Source organism: Balaenoptera physalus, assembly GCF_965194825.1.
Source record: "Balaenoptera physalus genome assembly, chromosome: 14".
NCBI lineage: Eukaryota > Metazoa > Chordata > Mammalia > Artiodactyla > Balaenopteridae > Balaenoptera > Balaenoptera physalus.
In genome coordinates this window covers 88948794-88967694 of record NC_138893.1, presented here as the reverse complement: position 1 = coordinate 88967694, position 18901 = coordinate 88948794, and the positions used below count along the sequence as shown (strand labels likewise).

The window sequence follows — 18901 nt, the reverse complement described above, 5'->3', positions numbered from 1 at the left end:
TGAATAGAAGTGGCAGGAGTAGGCATCCTTGCTTTATACCAGAAATTAGAGGAAAAGCTTTCAGTTTTCCCCTCAGTGATTACAACGTTAGCTGTGGGCTTTCCATATATGGGATTTATTGTGTTGAGGTGAGTTCCTTCTCTACGTAATTTGCTGAGAGTTTTTTTTTTTTTTTTTTTTTTTTATGTGCACCATCCTTGTATTCCAGGGATAAATCTCCCTTGGTCATGGTATATAATTCTTTTAATGTACTGTTGAATTCAGTTTGCTAGTACTTTATTGAAGATTTTTGCATCTATGTTTATTACAGACATTGGCTTACAGTTTCTTTTCTTATGGTTTTTTCTCTGCTTTGGTATTAGGGTGATACTGGCCTCATAAAATGATTTGGTAAATGTTCTCTCTTCCAAAAAGTGTTCTATTTGGGGGAAGATTAAGAATGATTGGTATAAATTCATCTGTGAAACCATCTGGTGATGGACTTTTCTTAGTTTAGAGGTTTTTGATTACTGCTTCAGTCTCCTTACTTGTTATTGGTCTGTTCAGATTTTCTATTCTTGACTCAATCTTCAGAGATTGTACACTTCTGGAAATTTATCCATTTCTTCTAGGTTCTCTAATTTGTTGGCATATAATTGTTCATAGCAGTTTCTTATGATTCTTGTTATTTCTGCATTATCAGTTGTAATGTCTCTTTTATTTCTTTGATTTTATTTATTTGAGTCTTCTGTTTTTCTTAGTCTAGCTAAAGGTCTGTCAATTTGTTTCTCTTTTCTTAGTTGCATTGATCTTCTTGTAGTTTCGTTGACTTTTTTTTCCTATTGTTTTTCTGGTCTCTATTTCATTTATTTCTGTTCTGACCTTTGTTATTTTCTTCATTCGGCTAATCTGGGGCAAAGTTTGTTCCTTTTATAGCTTCTTGAGGTATAAAGTCGGTTTATTTGAGATCTTTCTTTTTTCTTAATGTAGGCATTTATCACTATAAACTTCCCTCTTAGTACTGCTTTTGCTGTATTCCATAAGTTTTGGTATTTAAACTTTTTATCTTCATTTGCCACATGACACTTTTTAAAATTTCCTTTTGATTTCCTCTTTGACCCAATGGTTGTTCAAAAGAGCATATTGTTTAGTTTTCTCATATTGTGAATTTTCCTGTTTTCTTGCTATTATTGATTTCTAGTTTCATACCACTGAAGTCGGAAAAGATACTTGGATTTCTATCTTCTCATATTTAGTAAGACTGTTTTGCATATTTATTAAAACTTATTTTGTGTATAACATTCTTTTGTTGTTAGGTGAAAAGTGCTGTACATGTCTATTAGGTTCACTTGGTCTATAGTGTTGTTCAAGTCCACTGTTTCTTCATAGTTTTTCTCTCAGAATGTACTATCTATTATTAAAAGTAGGGTAGTGAAGTCTCCTACTGTTATTGTATTGCTGTCAATTTCTCCTTTCAAATCTGTGAATATTTGCTTTATATATTCAGGTACTCTGATGCTGGGTACAAACATTTATAATTATTATATCTTCTTTTTGAATTGACCCTTTTATCATCACATAATGACCCTCTTTGTCTCTAGAGACAGTTTTTGTCTTTGGTTTGTCTGGTATAAGTATAGCTCCTCCTGTTTTATTCTGGTTAACACTGTCATGGAATATCTTTTTTCCATCCCTTCACTTACAGCATATATGTGTTCTTGAATCCAAAGTGAATTTCTTATAGATAGCTTATAGTCAGATATTGTTTTTTTTTTTTAATCTATTCAGCCACTCTGTCTTTCAATTGGAGAATTTAATCCATTTACATTTAAAGTAATTATTGATAGGTAAGCTCTTATTATTGCCAGTTTGTTAATTGTTTTCTGATTGTTTGGTACTTTCTTTCTTCCTTTCTTCATCTTGCTTTCTTCCTCTGTGATTTGAAGAGTTTTTTTTGGTAGTGGTATGTTTTCATTCCTTTCTTTTTATCTTTCATGTATCTACTACAGTTTTTTTCTTTATGATTACCATACGGTTTACACAACACATCTTATAGTTGTAATAGTCTCTTTTAAGCTGCTAAGAACTTAATCTTGATTGCACACAAAAACTCTACACTTTTACTCTACTATCACATTATATGCAATTGATGTTATAATGTACATCTTTTTATATTGTGTATCCATTAACATAATTTAATTATAGTTATTTTTAATATTTTGTCTTTTAACTTTGATACAAGAATTAAATTGATTTAACCACCATTATAGTAATAAAGTATTCTGTTTTGTCTATAGTAATACCTTTCCCAATGAGTTCCATACTTTTTATTCTCTCATATTGTTGTGTCATCTCAACTTAAAGAGCTCCCTTTAGCATTTCTTGTAAGGTAGGAATACGGGTGATGAACTCCTTCAGCTTTTGATTGTCTGAGAAAGTCTTTACCTTCCCTTTATTTCTGAATGACAAGTTTGCCAGGCACTGTATTGCTGGTTGGCAGATTTTTTCTTTCAGCACTTTGAATATATCACCACATTTCTCACTGGCCTGCATAGTTTCTGCTGAAAAATACATTGATAATCTTATGGGGGAAGGGAAGGTCCCCTTGTATGTAGCAAGTCATTTTTCTCTTGCTGCTTTCAAATTTCTCTTAGTCATTAAGTTTGACAATTTAATTATAATGTGTCTTGGTGTGGGTCTCTCCAGGTTTTTTGTTTTTGTTTTTTTTTGGTGATTTTTAGACTTCCTGGATGATGTCTATTTTCTTCCTTGGTTTGGAAAATTTCCAAACATTATTTCTTTGAATAAGCTTTCTGTTCCCTTCTTTTCTCTTCTTCTGGAACTCTCATAATGCATACATATCCACATGATGATATATATGCATAAGTTTCTGAAGCTAATTTCACTTTTTTTTTTTTTTTTTTTTTTTTTGCTCCTCTGACTGTATGATTTCCACTGACTTGTCTTTGAGTTCACTGATCCTTTCTTTCCTCTGTTTGATCTAGTCTGAGCTAAACTCCATCTATTGATTTTTTTTTTCCATTCAATTGTATTATTCAGCTCTATGATTTTTTTTTAACATTTTGTCTTTGTTAAAATTCTTACTTTGCTCATAAATTGCTTTCCTGACCTCAATGAGCACCTTCCTGTTCATTATTTTGAATTATCTGTTGGGTAAATCACATATCTCTATTTTATTAGGGTTCATTTCTGGAGAGTTAGTTTGTTCTTTTATTTGGAACATATTTCCCTGTTTTTTTCTTGACTCTCTCTGTGTTTTTCTCTGCCTTAGATAAAATAGCCACCTCTCCCAGTTGAGAGACTGGCCTCAAGTGGGTGATGAACCCCAATAATCAGCCCATTCAGCTACTCCAGATGCCTCTCAAATGTTTTTGCTAGTCTAACTTGAAAAGTTGTGACACTAGATGTGAAGCATAACCCCTTCCAGGGAGAAACTAGTAGCTGGGCTTTACTGCTGGAGCAATCCTGGGAAAGGAGTTGTAGGAAGAGGCTCCGCACATTCAAAACTGCCACTTTGTTCTGTGTAGACCCCAGGAAACTAGAGAATGCATGGCTCCATCAGCTCCCAGAGGCAGGCGAGTGAGAAGCTAGATCTTCAGGCAGTAGTCAGAAAAGTCTACTGTACTAGATGTGTAGTCCAACTCCTTCCAAGAAGAAGATGGTGACTCGGTCACTTAACTGGAGCTAGCCAGAGGAAAAGCCATGGGAAGTGCCCACACACAGGTTCAAATGCCTAGGAGACTAGTGATTGCCTGTCCCATCAGCTCCCAAAGACAGCTGAGTTAGAAGTCAGACCCTGGTCAGCAATTGGAAAATTTAGTATGTAAATGTGCATTCTACCCACTTCCAAGAAGAAGCTGGAAGCTGGGCTTTATTGCCTGCTCATTCTGAACTGAGCCAAGCGAGAAAGCTATAGGAATTGCTTGAAAACAACCTCTTTGTTCTCTACGGTCCCAAGGGACTAGCAAATATATGGCCCTGTCAGCTGCCAAAGATAGGCAAGCTAGTAGTCCCTCTGGTAGCAGCCATAAAAATTGGAGTGTTAGATATGTATCAAAACCTTTTCTCCTCAAGTAGAAGCTGGGAGATGGGGGATCCCTCTCAACTGTATGATGCTGTGTTAAGAATGGAGTTTATGGTGAGAGTGTATCTCAGTTTTTCCTAACTGTTTTGAGGTGGGCATTTTCTTAGTTGACCAACATGCAGGAATTGCTCAACTCGTTTCTGGATTTCTCTCAGAGGCAACTGATACATGTGTAGTTGTTTATTCAGTGTGTTTATGGGTAGAGGGAAGAGTCGGGAGCCTCCTATTCTGCCATCTTGCTGAGAATAAAGCTATCCCTATTTTCTTTTTAAAATATTCTTATGGTCTTTGTTGCTCTTCAGTTTCATTACAATATGTGTAGGTGTGGATTTCTTTCTATATATCTTGCTTGGGAATTATTAGATTTTTTAGCTATGGAGATTGCTATCTTCCATTAGTTCCAGGAAATTCTTAGTATTTTTTTATGCTTTTTTTCTTCTGTATCTTATATCAGAATATTTTAGAACTCGTCACACCATCCTCCATGTATCTTAACTGCTTTTAAAAAATAAAATCTTAGATTTTGTGTCTCTGTGGTGCATTGCAAGTAACTTCTTCAAAAACATCTTTCAGATCATTAATTTGCTATCTAACCTCCTGTTTTGCCTAACCATTGAATTTTTCACAATTATGTTTTTCATTTTAGATAGTTCTGCCTGGTCAATTTTGATAGTCTTTTCTTCCTTCTTCATACTCCTCATACTTTACTGAGTAGATGAGGAAATAATATATATTAAGCATACTAACTTACATCTAATATCTTACTGTTTCAACATCTGCAGTGTTTGCAGATCTGACTGTAGTTTGCTCTTTCTACAAAATTTCATACATGGTGGCTTGCTTATTTGTGTGTCTTGTGAGAACTTATTATCCTTGGACTTGTATGAGAATTTTTTGTGGACTTAGTGTATGGTGCAGACAGAATTTGAGTTTACTTCTGGCAGTTACTTGGAGATATTGCCAAGACAGGACAATTTTAAATTTTCAGTTAAAGTTTTAGAGGCTACACAGATAATATGACTTTTGACCAAAGTCCAGATAAGAACAGACTTACAGTTAGAAATTTTCCAAGACGTTTTGTATATTTTTCTGACCTACTCATGGCCAATTTAAGCCAGCCAAGTTTTCCTACGATCTCCTCCTGTAGAGCTAGTGTTTTTCTTGTTTATCCAATGAGGTGGTCAAATAAAAGGATTCTCAGATTCATGTAAGGGTCTCATGTGACTTTCCAGCTGACTAGCTTTGTCTTTTGTCCTCAGTTCATGTTCTTTCAAAATCCAAGCTACAGGCAATAATGAAAAACAAACTCCCCATATCGCCTAGCACAATGCTAGTGCTGGCTTGCTAGTTTGGTTTTGTGCTCTTTGTACCTGGCTAGCCCCCCAAAATTTCCCTAATTCACCTATCAGATTATCCATGTAGTTAAAAATATTTTATCCATTATTTTTAGTTTTTCTAGTTCACTATATTTCTAAAAACCAAACCATTTTTTCATATTAAATTGCTTCTAGATATCACTGATGCCTATTTTCCTTTACCTCCTAAATGCTAATTTGATTAATAGAGGTCCTGTTTTCTCCTTCAGGTGAAAACAGAAGAATATAAGGACTGCATACCTCAAAATTATTACTCTTAGTAAAAGGCAGCATAGCTTGGCAGCTACAGGGAAACTAAACTAAGGCTAGGGAGCCACTGAGAAAAGTTTTTTTTTTCTCTTTGTGCTCCCTTATCACAGAAAGGTATCTGAGCAGCATATCACTCAGATATTTTCCTTGTGGTTTCCCTCACTATAAATTTGCATCCCAGTTAAACGTTAGGTAAAGTAGAATACAAACCCCCCAGTATGTACACTACAAGTTGGAGAAAGGAGAAAAAACAGGGGTAAAGGGAAAATGCTCTTCACTCCAATATTGCAAGACGATAGGCACCATTCCTATATTCATTCTTTCCTTCCTTCATTCATTCATCGATATTTACCTAGCATTTACTATGTATAGAGCATTGTTCTAGGTGTTGGGGATACAACACTGAATAAAGGAATATATGAATGATGACCATAAATGAATATATAAAAGGAAGATAAGAAAATAAACATGACAGCTCTTTGAAAATGACAAAATACTACAAAACTCCTTTGTTATTATCATCATTATCACATGAGGACCTGGATAATTCTGTGGACTATGATTATAAAAGCTGTGTTTTCCTTCCACATAAGAGCAAATATACCTTAGTAGACTTGGAGTTTCAAAGCAATTTTCACTGGCAAAGTTTCTCACTTAAAGATATTTTCATAATTCTGTTAATCCATAGTTGGACACTTCTCAACTCTCATTCAGTCACAAATGCAAAAGAACACTCTAAAATTCACATTAACTTTTCCAATAAAGAAATTGATTTAGCCTATACAGTGTTCTAATTCAACTTCTATTTCCTCCAACAGTAAATCTCAGGTTTCATTTCCACAACCAGACATGGACCAGAATGAAAGATTTAATGATGCTTCAGCTCGGTAGTTGTTGAGTAAGTGCTCTGATACATTTCTACGCTATAACATTTAATGAGACTTACTCCCAACAGAGTATTTACTACATCAATTTATTTCACAGTATTATATTTGCAGAAGCAAGATAGAGCAAAGGTTATTTTGGATCCTTTACCAATAAGCTTCCTGTAAGTAAAGTGCAACCATTTAATTTACAAAATCATTTAAAAAGGCTAAATGCTCAATAAATTCTGCTTTATCTAGTTCAGACAACCTCAGAAGCTATTGTAACTTGGATATAAAAATGTATATAAATTTCAGGCATTTTGTACCAGCTTTCTATCCATAACTTTGACTGGAACTGAATTTCAAAGGTTGTTGATACAGTATTGGGATTTCTGGGTAATATCTTTGAAATTCCCTCCTGCTTTGATAAGAAGCAGGGAGTCAGCAACTTATCTTAAAAAAGGGAAGACTCTATCACTATGCCTATGCCCACTCCCATCAAAACTACACCCATACACACACACAGACACACAGACACACACACACACTTTCTCCTCCTCTCCAACCACTGCCATTTCTTGTCTGCAGCAGCCACTTTCAACTAAAGTGAGAAAAGAGAAGTCCCTGAAGGAAGACAACTTCAAAATCTTCTATCTTCTTCTATAATCCTAAGAATATAGAAAAAGGTGTCTGGGATAAACTGGACCTCTTATGCAAGCATCACCTGATACAATTCTGTTTAGTACTATGAAAAACGTGATACACAATCTTATCTGTCCACTCTTGCAAATTTCACCTCACAATACTAGTCACTCCTCATACACAGACTACTTCTACTTAAATAACTCAGGTACCCAAAAAATAATTTTTCACTAAAAAGTTATGCCATCTTTTGGACTGGGTTACATATATAATTTCTCTGATAGTTCCAATAAACTAAGAATTGTAGAACAAGTTTTGTTGAATTTTGATTAAGAACATTAAGCTCTACCTGTGAGAATTCAGTATAATACAGAAGTTGGAAATATCTTCTAGAGTCAGATATACTAGATTCACATCCTGGTTACTACCACTCACTAGTCTTCTGACTTGAGCAAGTTAAAAATCATACATAAGTCTCAGTTTTATTTTCTGTAAAACAAACAAACAAGAAAAAACATATCTTATATGGACACTGTAACAATTAAGTGATAAATTTATGTTAAGTGTTTAGCTATCAAGAAATGTTACATATTAATGTATGGGGGACCTAATGTTCTGCTAGTATCACCGGTATAAAATTAGTTGGAAACATAATCTTGCCCACAAGGTGTTTTCAATCTTATTGTGAAGACAGAATGCTCATCTAATAGACAAGTTTACTGAGTACTCATTACACAGGGCAAACATTTACATGATGGGGTATTATTAAAGAATCATCACTAATTTTCTACCTTATTTAGACAAATAGGTCCTAAAATTTTCACATAAATGCTAATAATTAGGAAGTTAACAGATTTTTTCATCGATGCCAAAAATTAGGAATTTAATAATGTTAGGTTAGAAATGAAGAAACCTGTTTAAGACATGTAACTAAAGGAAAAGCATATGGAAAGGTTATTCTAAACATAAATGAATTAGATATCTAATAAGTTTATCGTGACAGTAATAATGCTAAGAACATATAGGAATTATAGGTTATGTGTTTTTTTTTAAGTTATCAGTTAAACTTTAGTAATTTTAATTGTGTTGATTTCTTGATTATGGAGGAATCTTCTGCCAAATAGTCACCTCCACAACTAATAATGAAAGCTAAGATTTATTGAACACTTATTATGTGCCAGTCACTGCTATTAGCATTTTTACATGTATTATTAATTCACTGATGCAGGCAACACTAAGATACAGGTCCTATTATTATCTTCAATTTATAGGTGAGAAAACTGAGAGTTCAATAAAATAGCTTTCTTAAGGTCACATGGGCAGTATCTGTCAGAGCTGGGATAGGAACTCAGGCATCTGGGCTCCTGATCCCTTATCTTTAAGCATTACACCATGTTGTCTTCCATTAAGCAAGTACTTATCTGACTTGGATAACCAATGATCTTTGACATCATACTGGAATGTCTAACAAATCTCTCAACTCAACCTGTTGAAAATTGAGTTGCTGATCTTCCTCTCAAAAATGGCTTCACCCACAGTCTTCCCCATCATAGTTGATAAAAACTTAATCCATCCAGTTGCTCAAGCCAAAAAACAAACAACAACAACAACAACAAAAAAACCTTGTAATTATCTGTGGTAGACATAGAGGTTTACTGCCCAAATCCCCCTTCCAGGTAGGACTTGTTGCCTACCTGTGGAGGGTGAGGCCAGCAGATGGCCCCCCAGCTGTCAGTTCCTTCAGGGTCTGCAGCAGCTGCAGCGGGCTTATCCCCAGCCCCCATGCCTGGAGGTAAGACCCTTCCCAGCGTAGGGTGACCTGCTTCCAGTGATTGAAAGAGGCCTGGCTATTTCTTGAGGTTAACACTCTCTCCAGGGCTCCCTGCTCATTGGTGGCTTTGTGGGTCTGGCTCACAGGGAGACTTCTTCCTCTGCTCAGACCTGCTCCCTTCCTCTTCCTTAACACATGTTAATTCCTAATAACACCTTGTATCCCGAATTCTGTCCAGTGTGTGCTTCTAGAGGAGCTAACCTGCAACACCAGCCATGACTCTTCCCTTTCTCTCACACCCCACAACCATTCTGTCAAATCCAGTTGGTTCTGCTTACAAAATTTAGCCTTAATATTCACTAGCCACCCTAGTCCAAACTCAAATGTAAGGAGTTCAAGAGAGCAGCACTCAGTTATATCCCAAGCATAAAGAACAGCGCCAATAATAAGTATTTGTGGAATGAATAAATCCTACATTTCATAAGTTTATCTATGTAAAATAAAGTCATCATTTCAATCTAATTAACAATCCCAATTTAAATGCATTGGCTTCCTTGGCAGAGATGTAAAGGAATCAGAAGTCTACTGATAGAATATTGTCCTGCTAATCAATTCTTTGGAAAACACAGACAATGATAGAGACTGATTAGGTCACTGGATTTTTATTTACTCATACTCTGAACTCCAACCCAAGGATCTGAGAACACACATCTATTAATTTTCACATTGGTACATCAAATCACATTTTAATTTTCTCTCAACTTACCTCAAGCTCATCAAGGGCACTTCCCAGGGTTGCTGCCTGAGGTTCTGGTGGGACTAACACATTCTGGATGCCTTGTGAAGCATTTGAAATTACATTGAGGGCGTTCTGAATTTCTTCACAAACTGTGTCCTTGCTGGCTTTGAGGGAAGCGACATCAGAATGTTCCAAACAAGCTGAACAAATTGAATGCAGTATGGGGGAGTTCTCCTTCAATGAGGCCCGGGCACCTGCAATTTCATCCCTCTGATTTGGAGATTTTAGGTCCTGAGGAAAGAAATAAAAAGAGAGGTTATGGAAGAAAGATTTATGCCAAGAAGCTCCATTTTTCTGCCAGTATAAATGAAAAGATAATAGATACTAGGAATTCATAACTATAAGTTAAAATAAAGGGCATAAATTATTTCTATACTCCTCCTGATTCTGTTAAAATTTCTGTAATAGGAAAGCTAAGCCATAGCAAATAAAGGTCACAATGGTACAGATGTGTGATAACTAAGTAACGCTTACATTTGTCAGTCATATACTTATAAGTCAGAAAAATACTTTGGCTTTCACATTATGAAGTGAATTATAAGACAGCTTGAATTACAAGGATGCTGATTACTTATTTGCATAGATGGTGATGATTGCATTTAACCTTTTTGTTAAAACTAAACCAATTAAGTTAAGAATACTAAATTAAACTTCCCACCATTCAGCTATCTTCCACTCATTTTCAGAAATACTTGCTAATAAGTTAATCCTGGATTTTTCTTTCTTTGACATTTATTCAAACAAATAGTTATTGAGCATTTAGTATATGCTAGCCCTTGTGCTTAGATGTCAAGTGCACAGAAGTGAACAATCCTACAAGGACCTTGTTCTCCTGAAGCTTATGTTCTTGTTTGAGGGGGAGGGGGCCTAAAGACAAACAGATAAACTAGGTAAAACAAATACACAAGACAATTTCAGGTACTGAAAACTGCTATCGAGAAAACACAACACTGACTGACTTGAGAAGAGAAGCTCTTTAGCTTGGGTGGTCAGAGAAGATATTGCCTCAGAGATGACATTTGCAATAAATATAAACGAAAAGCATTTCAAACAGTGGGAGGAGAGGAAAAAGAAAGTCCTATATAAGTGATAGCTGGTTAAAACTAGCTCAATATACATTGAAAAACCCTGGCAAGTACTCCCTTAACCAAGAGATGAATGTTAACATCATCAGTGATGTCACATGGATATCGGGTGCTCCTTGATATGCTGTGACAAGACGAGTACTTCATCTGTCTGGAATTCTCTCCAAAAGCCCACAGTCTCAGTCTAATCATGAGAAAAACAACCAACAAAACCAGACTGGAGAAAATCCTACATGATACCTGCACTGTATTCCTCAAGACTGTTAAGGTCACAAAAAACAAAGAGACTGATAAACTGTCACAGACCAGAGGAAACTGGGGAGACATGACAACTAAATGCAGCATAGAACCCTGGATCAGATCCTGGAACAGAAAAAAGACATTAATGGGAAAACGGATGAATTCCAAAAAAAAGCCCAGAGTTTAGTTAATAGTAATGTGTCAATGTTTGTTCATTGTGGCTAATGTAAGACATTAACAATGAAGGAAATCAGAAGAAAAGTAGATGGGAAATTTCTGTACTATCTTTGCAACTTTTCTAGAAATCTAAAATTATTAATATAAATAAAAAGTTTATTTTAAAGAAAACTAATTCAAGGGAACTTAACAATAACTTATGGATTCCACATACAATATCTCATGTAATCCTTATAAAAACTCATGATACATATTATTCTCCTTTTTAAAGATGAGAAAACTGATATCTAGAGAGACTGAGTTCATGATCCAACTGACAAAGCTAAATGGTGGCATTTCTTGCACTGTAACCCAAGTCAGTGCAACTGCTAAGCCATGATCCTAACAGCTATGTTATACTCTTTCTTGCATGGGAAGGATTTCTCTTATTTGCTACTACACTAGGATGTGAGGACTTGTGTTGTATAATGACTTATAGTTTATAAAGTGCTTCTGGATAGTATCTCACTGATCATCACAACACCCTTTGAGGCAGTAAGGCTGGTGTTATTAGCCCCATTTTAACTAAATGAGTATTTAGTCTAAGGAGATTAAAAGGCTGATAAAAGAACTGAGATGTAAACCTAAGTCTTCTGATTGCAAATCCCATGACTTATTCACAAGACTCTGCTACCTTCGAATAATGTTACCCGAGGTTAATAAATGGCAGCACTACTATATTTTTAGCTCCTTCCTTTCTGAAAATAAAGGCTGTCTGCTACTTCATGCAGGATATGGGGGTAACTAACTTTTTTACAAGATGTAGGGAGGACAATTAGAAGTAGCTGTCTACCCACTGTTCATAGCCAGGACATGGAAGCAACCGAAGTGTCCATCATCGGATGAATGGATAAAGAAGATGTGGCATATATATACAATGGAATATTACTCAGCCATAAAAAGAAATGAAATTGAGTTATTTGTAGTGAGGTGGATGGACCTAGAATCTGTCATACAGAGTGAAGTAAGTCAGAAAGAGAAAAACAAATACTGTATGCTAACACATATATATGGACTCTAAAAAAAAAAAAAAAAGGTTCTGAAGAACGTAGGGGCAGGACAGGAATAAAGACGCAGACATAGAGAATGGACTTGAGGACACAGGGAGGGGAAACGGTAAGCTGGGACGAAGTGAGAGAGTGGCATGGACTTATATATACTACCAAATGTAAAATAAATAGCTAGTGGGAAGCAGCCGCATAGCACAGGGAGATCAGCTCGGTGCTTTGTGACCACCTAGAGGGGTGGGATAGGGAGGGTGGGAGGGAGACGCAAGAGGGAGGAGATATGGGGATATATGTAAAAGAAAACAGCATGTGCAAAGGCCTGAGGCATAACAGAGCAAGGAGTATGCATGCTACTGCAGGTGGCACTACAAGTATAGGGACGCTAAGCAGGAATGGTGATGAATCCAGCTAGAAACGCAGGCAGATGCCATGCTAAAGAGCTGCGAGAACAACAAGCTTCGATGTGTATTTTCAAAGATTGCTCTAGCAGTGACCATTTAGTGATTAGACAGAATGCAATTTCAGTCAGGGAGACCAGGCAATAATCCAGGTAAAAGACAATGAGGCCCTGAATGCTGAACACTATTGCTAGGCTATAGTAGGATGGATCCAGAAATATTTAGGAGGCAAAAACAGTAAGACTCTGTGATACTTATATGGAAGGGGGTGGAGGTATCTAGAAGCATCTAGAAATTAGTTTTTGCCATTGTGCACATCGTGATGCATTCACCAAGATGGAGAATACAGAATGAATAATGCATTTGGAAGAGAAAGGTAAAATACTTTTTGTCATCTGCGAAATGTGAGATGCCAGCATAATATCCAAATTAAAATATACTATACATGGATCTAGAAGTGAGCTAGAAATAGAGATCTGTGAATCACTAGTTCATAGCTGGGAGCTAAAGTCATGTGTGTGCAGGTTACAGGGCCTTCACCCAGGATGAATGTTACAATAAGGAGAAGAACCTAGGAGTCATCATAAGTTGTTTCTTGAAGATATAAACCTGAAAATTTTGTGTGCTAGACCAAGAAGCTAAATATGTATTGTAAATTACCAAGAAGGACATCAGAAGATACTGAACTCTCAAAAAACCAAAGAAGCAAGCAAAAACACATGCACGCCCTAGAGTTTCGGACCCAAAGTACTGTAGATAATTATGGTCACTATACTTTAAAAAAAAGAATTAAAGAAATGTTTTTTAAAAAAGCAATTTGGAAGACAGGATGACTTCTGTATGAGGGAGTTAAAAATATGGAGTCTCTTTACTTCAAAAAAGGGAAATTTATATTGGAATACACATGATTTTTTAATAACCTAGACATAATGAATGCATTTGACAAGTTGTTAATGGACTTCTTTACTAAATCTAGAAACAACAGATCAAAGATGAAGCTTTTTAGATTTGAGTGAAATCACTTAAAATTATATCTATTCATATTGCTGTCTCTCTCACTTCATTATACTTCCCTTGAATGAAAGCACTATAGCTTATTTATTTTTTATCCATTATCTAGTAGTACATGGCACGTATTAGGAGCTTAATCATTTTTTTGAAGAAACAAATAGACAAATGATTAAGAAATAAGTAAGAGAAAGTTATGCTCAGAAAGGATAAGAAGCTTGGGATATGATTATTCCAAGAAATCAAATGTGTGGAAAATATACATAATCCAGAGAGTCTAGACAAACTAGTGCATGATAATGCCACAGAAAGCTAAAGAGTAAAATTAAATTATACCTATCTGTACATCAAATGTTAGTGAAGCCATTGATATAACTGCTTTGGAAAACCAACAGTGCCTACCGAAGCTAAACATATGTATATGTTCATGAACGTATACGAACCAGCTCTATTCCACTCCTGGGAGAAGATACACACTTACAGAAATATTTTCATATGTTCATTAAAAGACATATAAAGTGTTCATAGAACACTCTTCATAGAGCCCCAAATTAGGAACAATCCAAAGTAATGAGAATGAACAAAATGCAGTTACATGCTACAATATGAAATATGGAATGAAAAACACCAGACACAAAAGAGTACATATTACTTGATTCCATCTATATAAAGTTCAAACTCAGGCAAAACTAATCTATAGTTTTAGAAATCAGAATAGTGTTTATTCTTGAGGGGCGATTAGAGACTGGAAACGGGCATAAGGGATCTTTTGAATTTTGGTAATTTTCTGTTTCTTGATCTGGATGCTTGTTACCTTGGAGGTGGTGTGTTTAGCTTGGAAAATTCATTGACCTGTATGTGTAGAAGCCGTACATTTTTATGTATGTATGTTATACTTCAGTTTTTAAAGTTTATACAAAATCAGACAAAACAAAAGTGTTAATAAAGCCAAGCAAATATTCACTGGTATAAATAAGCTATAGACCTGTCATGTTACATTTCCCATGATATTTAGGGAAGGATGAAAAAATTGGATATGCAGTCCATTTGCAAGTATCTTCTACCAATTTAAGGGTTTCTGTTTAAAAAAGAAAAAAATCTAAATGTGTGAAAAATAAAAAAGGAAAGCTCTGATAGCTTGGCCATCAGAAAGGGCAAAGCTAAAGGATTTTCACAGCAATTGATTCCATATACCCTTGAACAAACCTGCATTTCAAAAAATCAGAGAAAACTTCCTTACTAAGCTACATCCCTGCCCAAGTAGAATAGCTCAGCAGATACTCTGCTCAACAAAGCAGAACTACATGCAAATTACTGAGTTTCTCTTCCAGGTGTTTAAATGAAGAATGAAGTTTCTGGAGCTGACAAACCTACTTCTCTGGTATTGGAGGGAAGGGAGCTCATAAAGAGTAGTTTTGGTTTCTTAAGACTAAAAAGACATGCAGAGAAAAGCCTAATGGATACTTTGCTATTTGGATTCCATTATTGGTTGGCTTCTATCCCCAGTCTTCTCTCTGCCAAGATGTTGCCTGCTAACTGCATCACTGGTCAGTGGGCAGCTTCATGTTCTATCAGAAAACAAAATAGTGCAAACACCCGCTAATTTAAATGTTTTTCTCCAAAATAAATTAGGAAGTTGAATACTTAGCCTTAACTGAGCTGAGGGATATAGGATGGTGAAACAAGAGTAGACTACAGAGATAAAAAGAAGGTTCCGAGGGGAAAAAAATGATTGAAAAAATGCAAGATTTTACAATCAAAACATTGTTAAGCAGCAGAGAGAGATCTTCACTGCTTTTCTATACTTATTTCCCATTTTCTAGTTCATGTTAGTAGGACAAATTCAATAAAGGAGAAGATAAAAGAATTCTTCAAATTCAAATAGAAAACTAAGAAACCATATAATGATTGTATCAAGATATACCCAAAGTATGTACTCTGGGCCATTAATGCATACCTTAAGTAGTTGTAATACACCACAGTGAATATTAATACCTCCAAAGAAACCTCCTAGGAAAGCAATATTACTTAATTCTAATGCAGACTACTGTGTCAGTTAAGAAAATGTATATGTAAAGTTCAGAAACACACTGTATTCATTTCATTTTCTATCCATCTGAAACAAATACAATACTATGTATTCATCTATTATTTGCCTTGAATTTATACCTAAAAAATAAATTCTATCTGGAATCATCTGTCATAACTAAAGGAAAAAGAATAAGCAGAAAAACATAAAAATAATGAGCTACTTCAATAAGATCTAGTTGCTGTACTTCATGCTTTCCTTCCATTTGTGTGTATACTTCATCACTTAATCTAACAAAATTCAAATATCCATAAATCAGAAAACTTTTCCCGTATATATTAATTAACACCTATGGCAGTTAAGTTGGATTTTACCATCTAGTCAAGGATCAATAAATATCATTATCCTTACAATTCCTTATTTAAGTTTCTGTGACTCACTTGTCAGAAATAAATCACCATTTTCCAAATATTCTGGTACATCTAAGAAAGCAAATAGCATCATTTAGTATAAATGGGATCCAAACTCAGGGATGTTGATGCAACTTCCTAGTTAATAATCCCTTACATTCATGGAGTGGCTTATCCTGTTCAACATGTTTCCAATCATTCTTTCACAAAGAATCTCATGAGGAGATACAAAAAGTGTTATTATTTTTTTAAATTAATAAAAAGTGGTAGTGGTAATTCTTTTTAAGAAAGCCAACATTTATTAAATAGCTATAATGCTTCCTACATGAAAGCACTCTCTATTCTTTCTCATTTAATGGCCCAGCTATGAATAAGATCCAGGATTGGCTCCTGTCTTATCACTCTTTCTACCCAACACTATTTTTTTGTTATTGTCAGTAGCTTCATTATCTCTCACAAAGTCTGTCTAAGGACTTTCCTAAAACCCTACGGTTCTGTAGTAGCCCAAAAGAAAATACACATTTCAGGCATACCTTCCTGACAAATAACTGCCACACCTAATACAACTCAGATTAGAAACTTATTCCTTAATTGAGTTTCAGAGTAAGACTGATAAGATAACCTCAGGCCAAAATTATAACACTAAATTAAAGTGTGATTCATAAGGTCATTTAGTTTGCCCCAAAATATAAGTGAATGATACATGAAGAAAGAGTAAAATTAGTAAGTATCATCTTCACTATTTTAATCTACCTTTGATAAAATAACAACTCTAAACATAGCATCTTAGTAGTGATAGTTTAATGATAGCTTTTCCCAGAGCAAAAAACTTTTTGGCTTTTAAGTTTAATTCAACAGGGTTGAAAAACCTGCTACAAGGTGTGACTTTAAAGCTAAGGGTGAAATGAGGCAAACGCTGAGCAACTCCAAGGCAGGAAGACTGTCTCATAATGAAAATAGCATGAACTTTGGGGTTACAATTCCAACACAAAAACACTCCAATAGCAGGAGCTTTTGATTGTAATAATTAACCTTACTTCAGCTACAAAATGGGAATAATAATTCCTACCTCACAGGGTATTAATGAGGTTACCTAATTTAATGTGAAACATTTTTCCAGCATTTTCTTACTTGACCTCTCTCTATACAGCAAACTATTGGCCATATTCCCTCCTTAAATATTTCTCCCCTGTCTTCTTAAATGACAATAGTGAATTTAAATTGACGGGTGGAAAATGGTGATTTATTTCTGACAAGTGAGTCACACCTCTCTACTGAGCTCCAGGAGCATAACTCAATTTGGATCTCAAAATAAACATGCCCAAAATTGAATCCATTGCTTTTCTTACACACACTCCCAAATATGTTTCTCCTCCAACATTCTCAGACTGAAGGGCCCCAATATCCAGCTGACTAACAATAAGCTTAAGGAATATCCTTGACTCTTCTATTCCCTCATCCCAACCACTAGGTAGGATCTGTTATTCTCCTCATTAAATATTTCTCCAATAAGTACCCTTTGTTCTCGTCCTCATTCCTAGTAGTAGTCTAGTGGGAAAATGATTAGGGAGAAAACAGAGGAAGTGCTTGTGAATACACGGAGGACAGAACAAATTAGAGGAATATTAAAGACAACTTTTTGACTAATACAATATTTTGTCAGTAACACAATCAGAGGAGTCTCTCTAAACTTCAAATATGATCCTCACTCCCCAATTTAAAATTTTCAAGTGACTGTTAATTCACACACAATAACTCTCATATTGTTTATTACAGACAAGCATGATCTGACTCCAGCTTCTCTCTCTAGCCTTACATTCTACCACTTCTCTCACAGGCACCCTTTTCTCCAGCCACACAGAATCACATGAGGTTCTACAGGTGCCTTTGCATGAGCTATGTCCCTGCCTCCCCTCATATCTCCTGCTATATGTCCATTCATCCTTCAAGACAATTTGGATTCTCATGTTCTGTCATCCATGGACACACTCATGTGTTCCAATAGTACTTACACAGCACTAATCTAGGACTTACTAAACCATTACCATTTGCTATATTTATTCATTGATACATCTGTGTCTCTCACTGAATTAAGAGTTCCTATTGGGGCCAAAATGATGTCTTAATTCTTTCATTCCCTGGGCCTTGTATAGGAGCTGGCACAGAATGACCAATGAATTAATAATACCTATCACCACTTTAAAGACATCAGAAAACTTTGAGGGTTACTGCCTTAAGATAATTTACTTTTCCATGAGATAAAATTTTGAATTTTGGAAAAGGAAATCACAACTGCAAAAAGCTAAGGTATACTCATTCTAGAATGGAAATGTTCTTCTTTAATTGTGTTCCCAATTAGGCTAACTAGATTTGCCTATGAACTATTCTTCCAACTGTTCTGGCCTAGCTGTTGATGACAGTTTTTAGCACTTACATGTAAGTGTGTCATTCAGTGCTTATTGCTGTGTATCTCAGGTTGTTCTGAAAAATATCTGATTTCTAACTACATTCCCCAGCAGGAAGCAAGACCTTGAGCAAATGCATGTAAGATGTCCCATATTTGTCATGCTTTTCAGAAAGTTAAGTTAGTGCTCCCTACCTTGACCAACAATCAGATCCATCTGATTGAGGGAAACAGAAATAAGTTAGGTTAATAATCTTGTTAAGTTTTGAGTATCCTTAGATACTGATTTCAAGAAGTATTTACACAGTGGAACTGAA

The 18901-nt window shown here is 35.4% G+C and overlaps 1 protein-coding gene across 4 annotated transcripts in view; it reads right to left on the bottom strand.

The window, feature by feature from the left end:
* Nucleotides 1-18901, bottom strand: part of CTNNA3 (catenin alpha 3) — a 1725675-nt gene that overhangs the window by 1265484 nt on the left and 441290 nt on the right. For all 4 annotated transcript variants that reach the window (XM_082424660.1, XM_082424659.1, XM_082424661.1 and 1 more), the window contains one exon: nucleotides 9755-10018. In XM_082424660.1, coding sequence (XP_082280786.1) covers nucleotides 9755-10018 — 264 coding nt within the window. The remainder of the gene's footprint in view (nucleotides 1-9754; nucleotides 10019-18901) is intronic.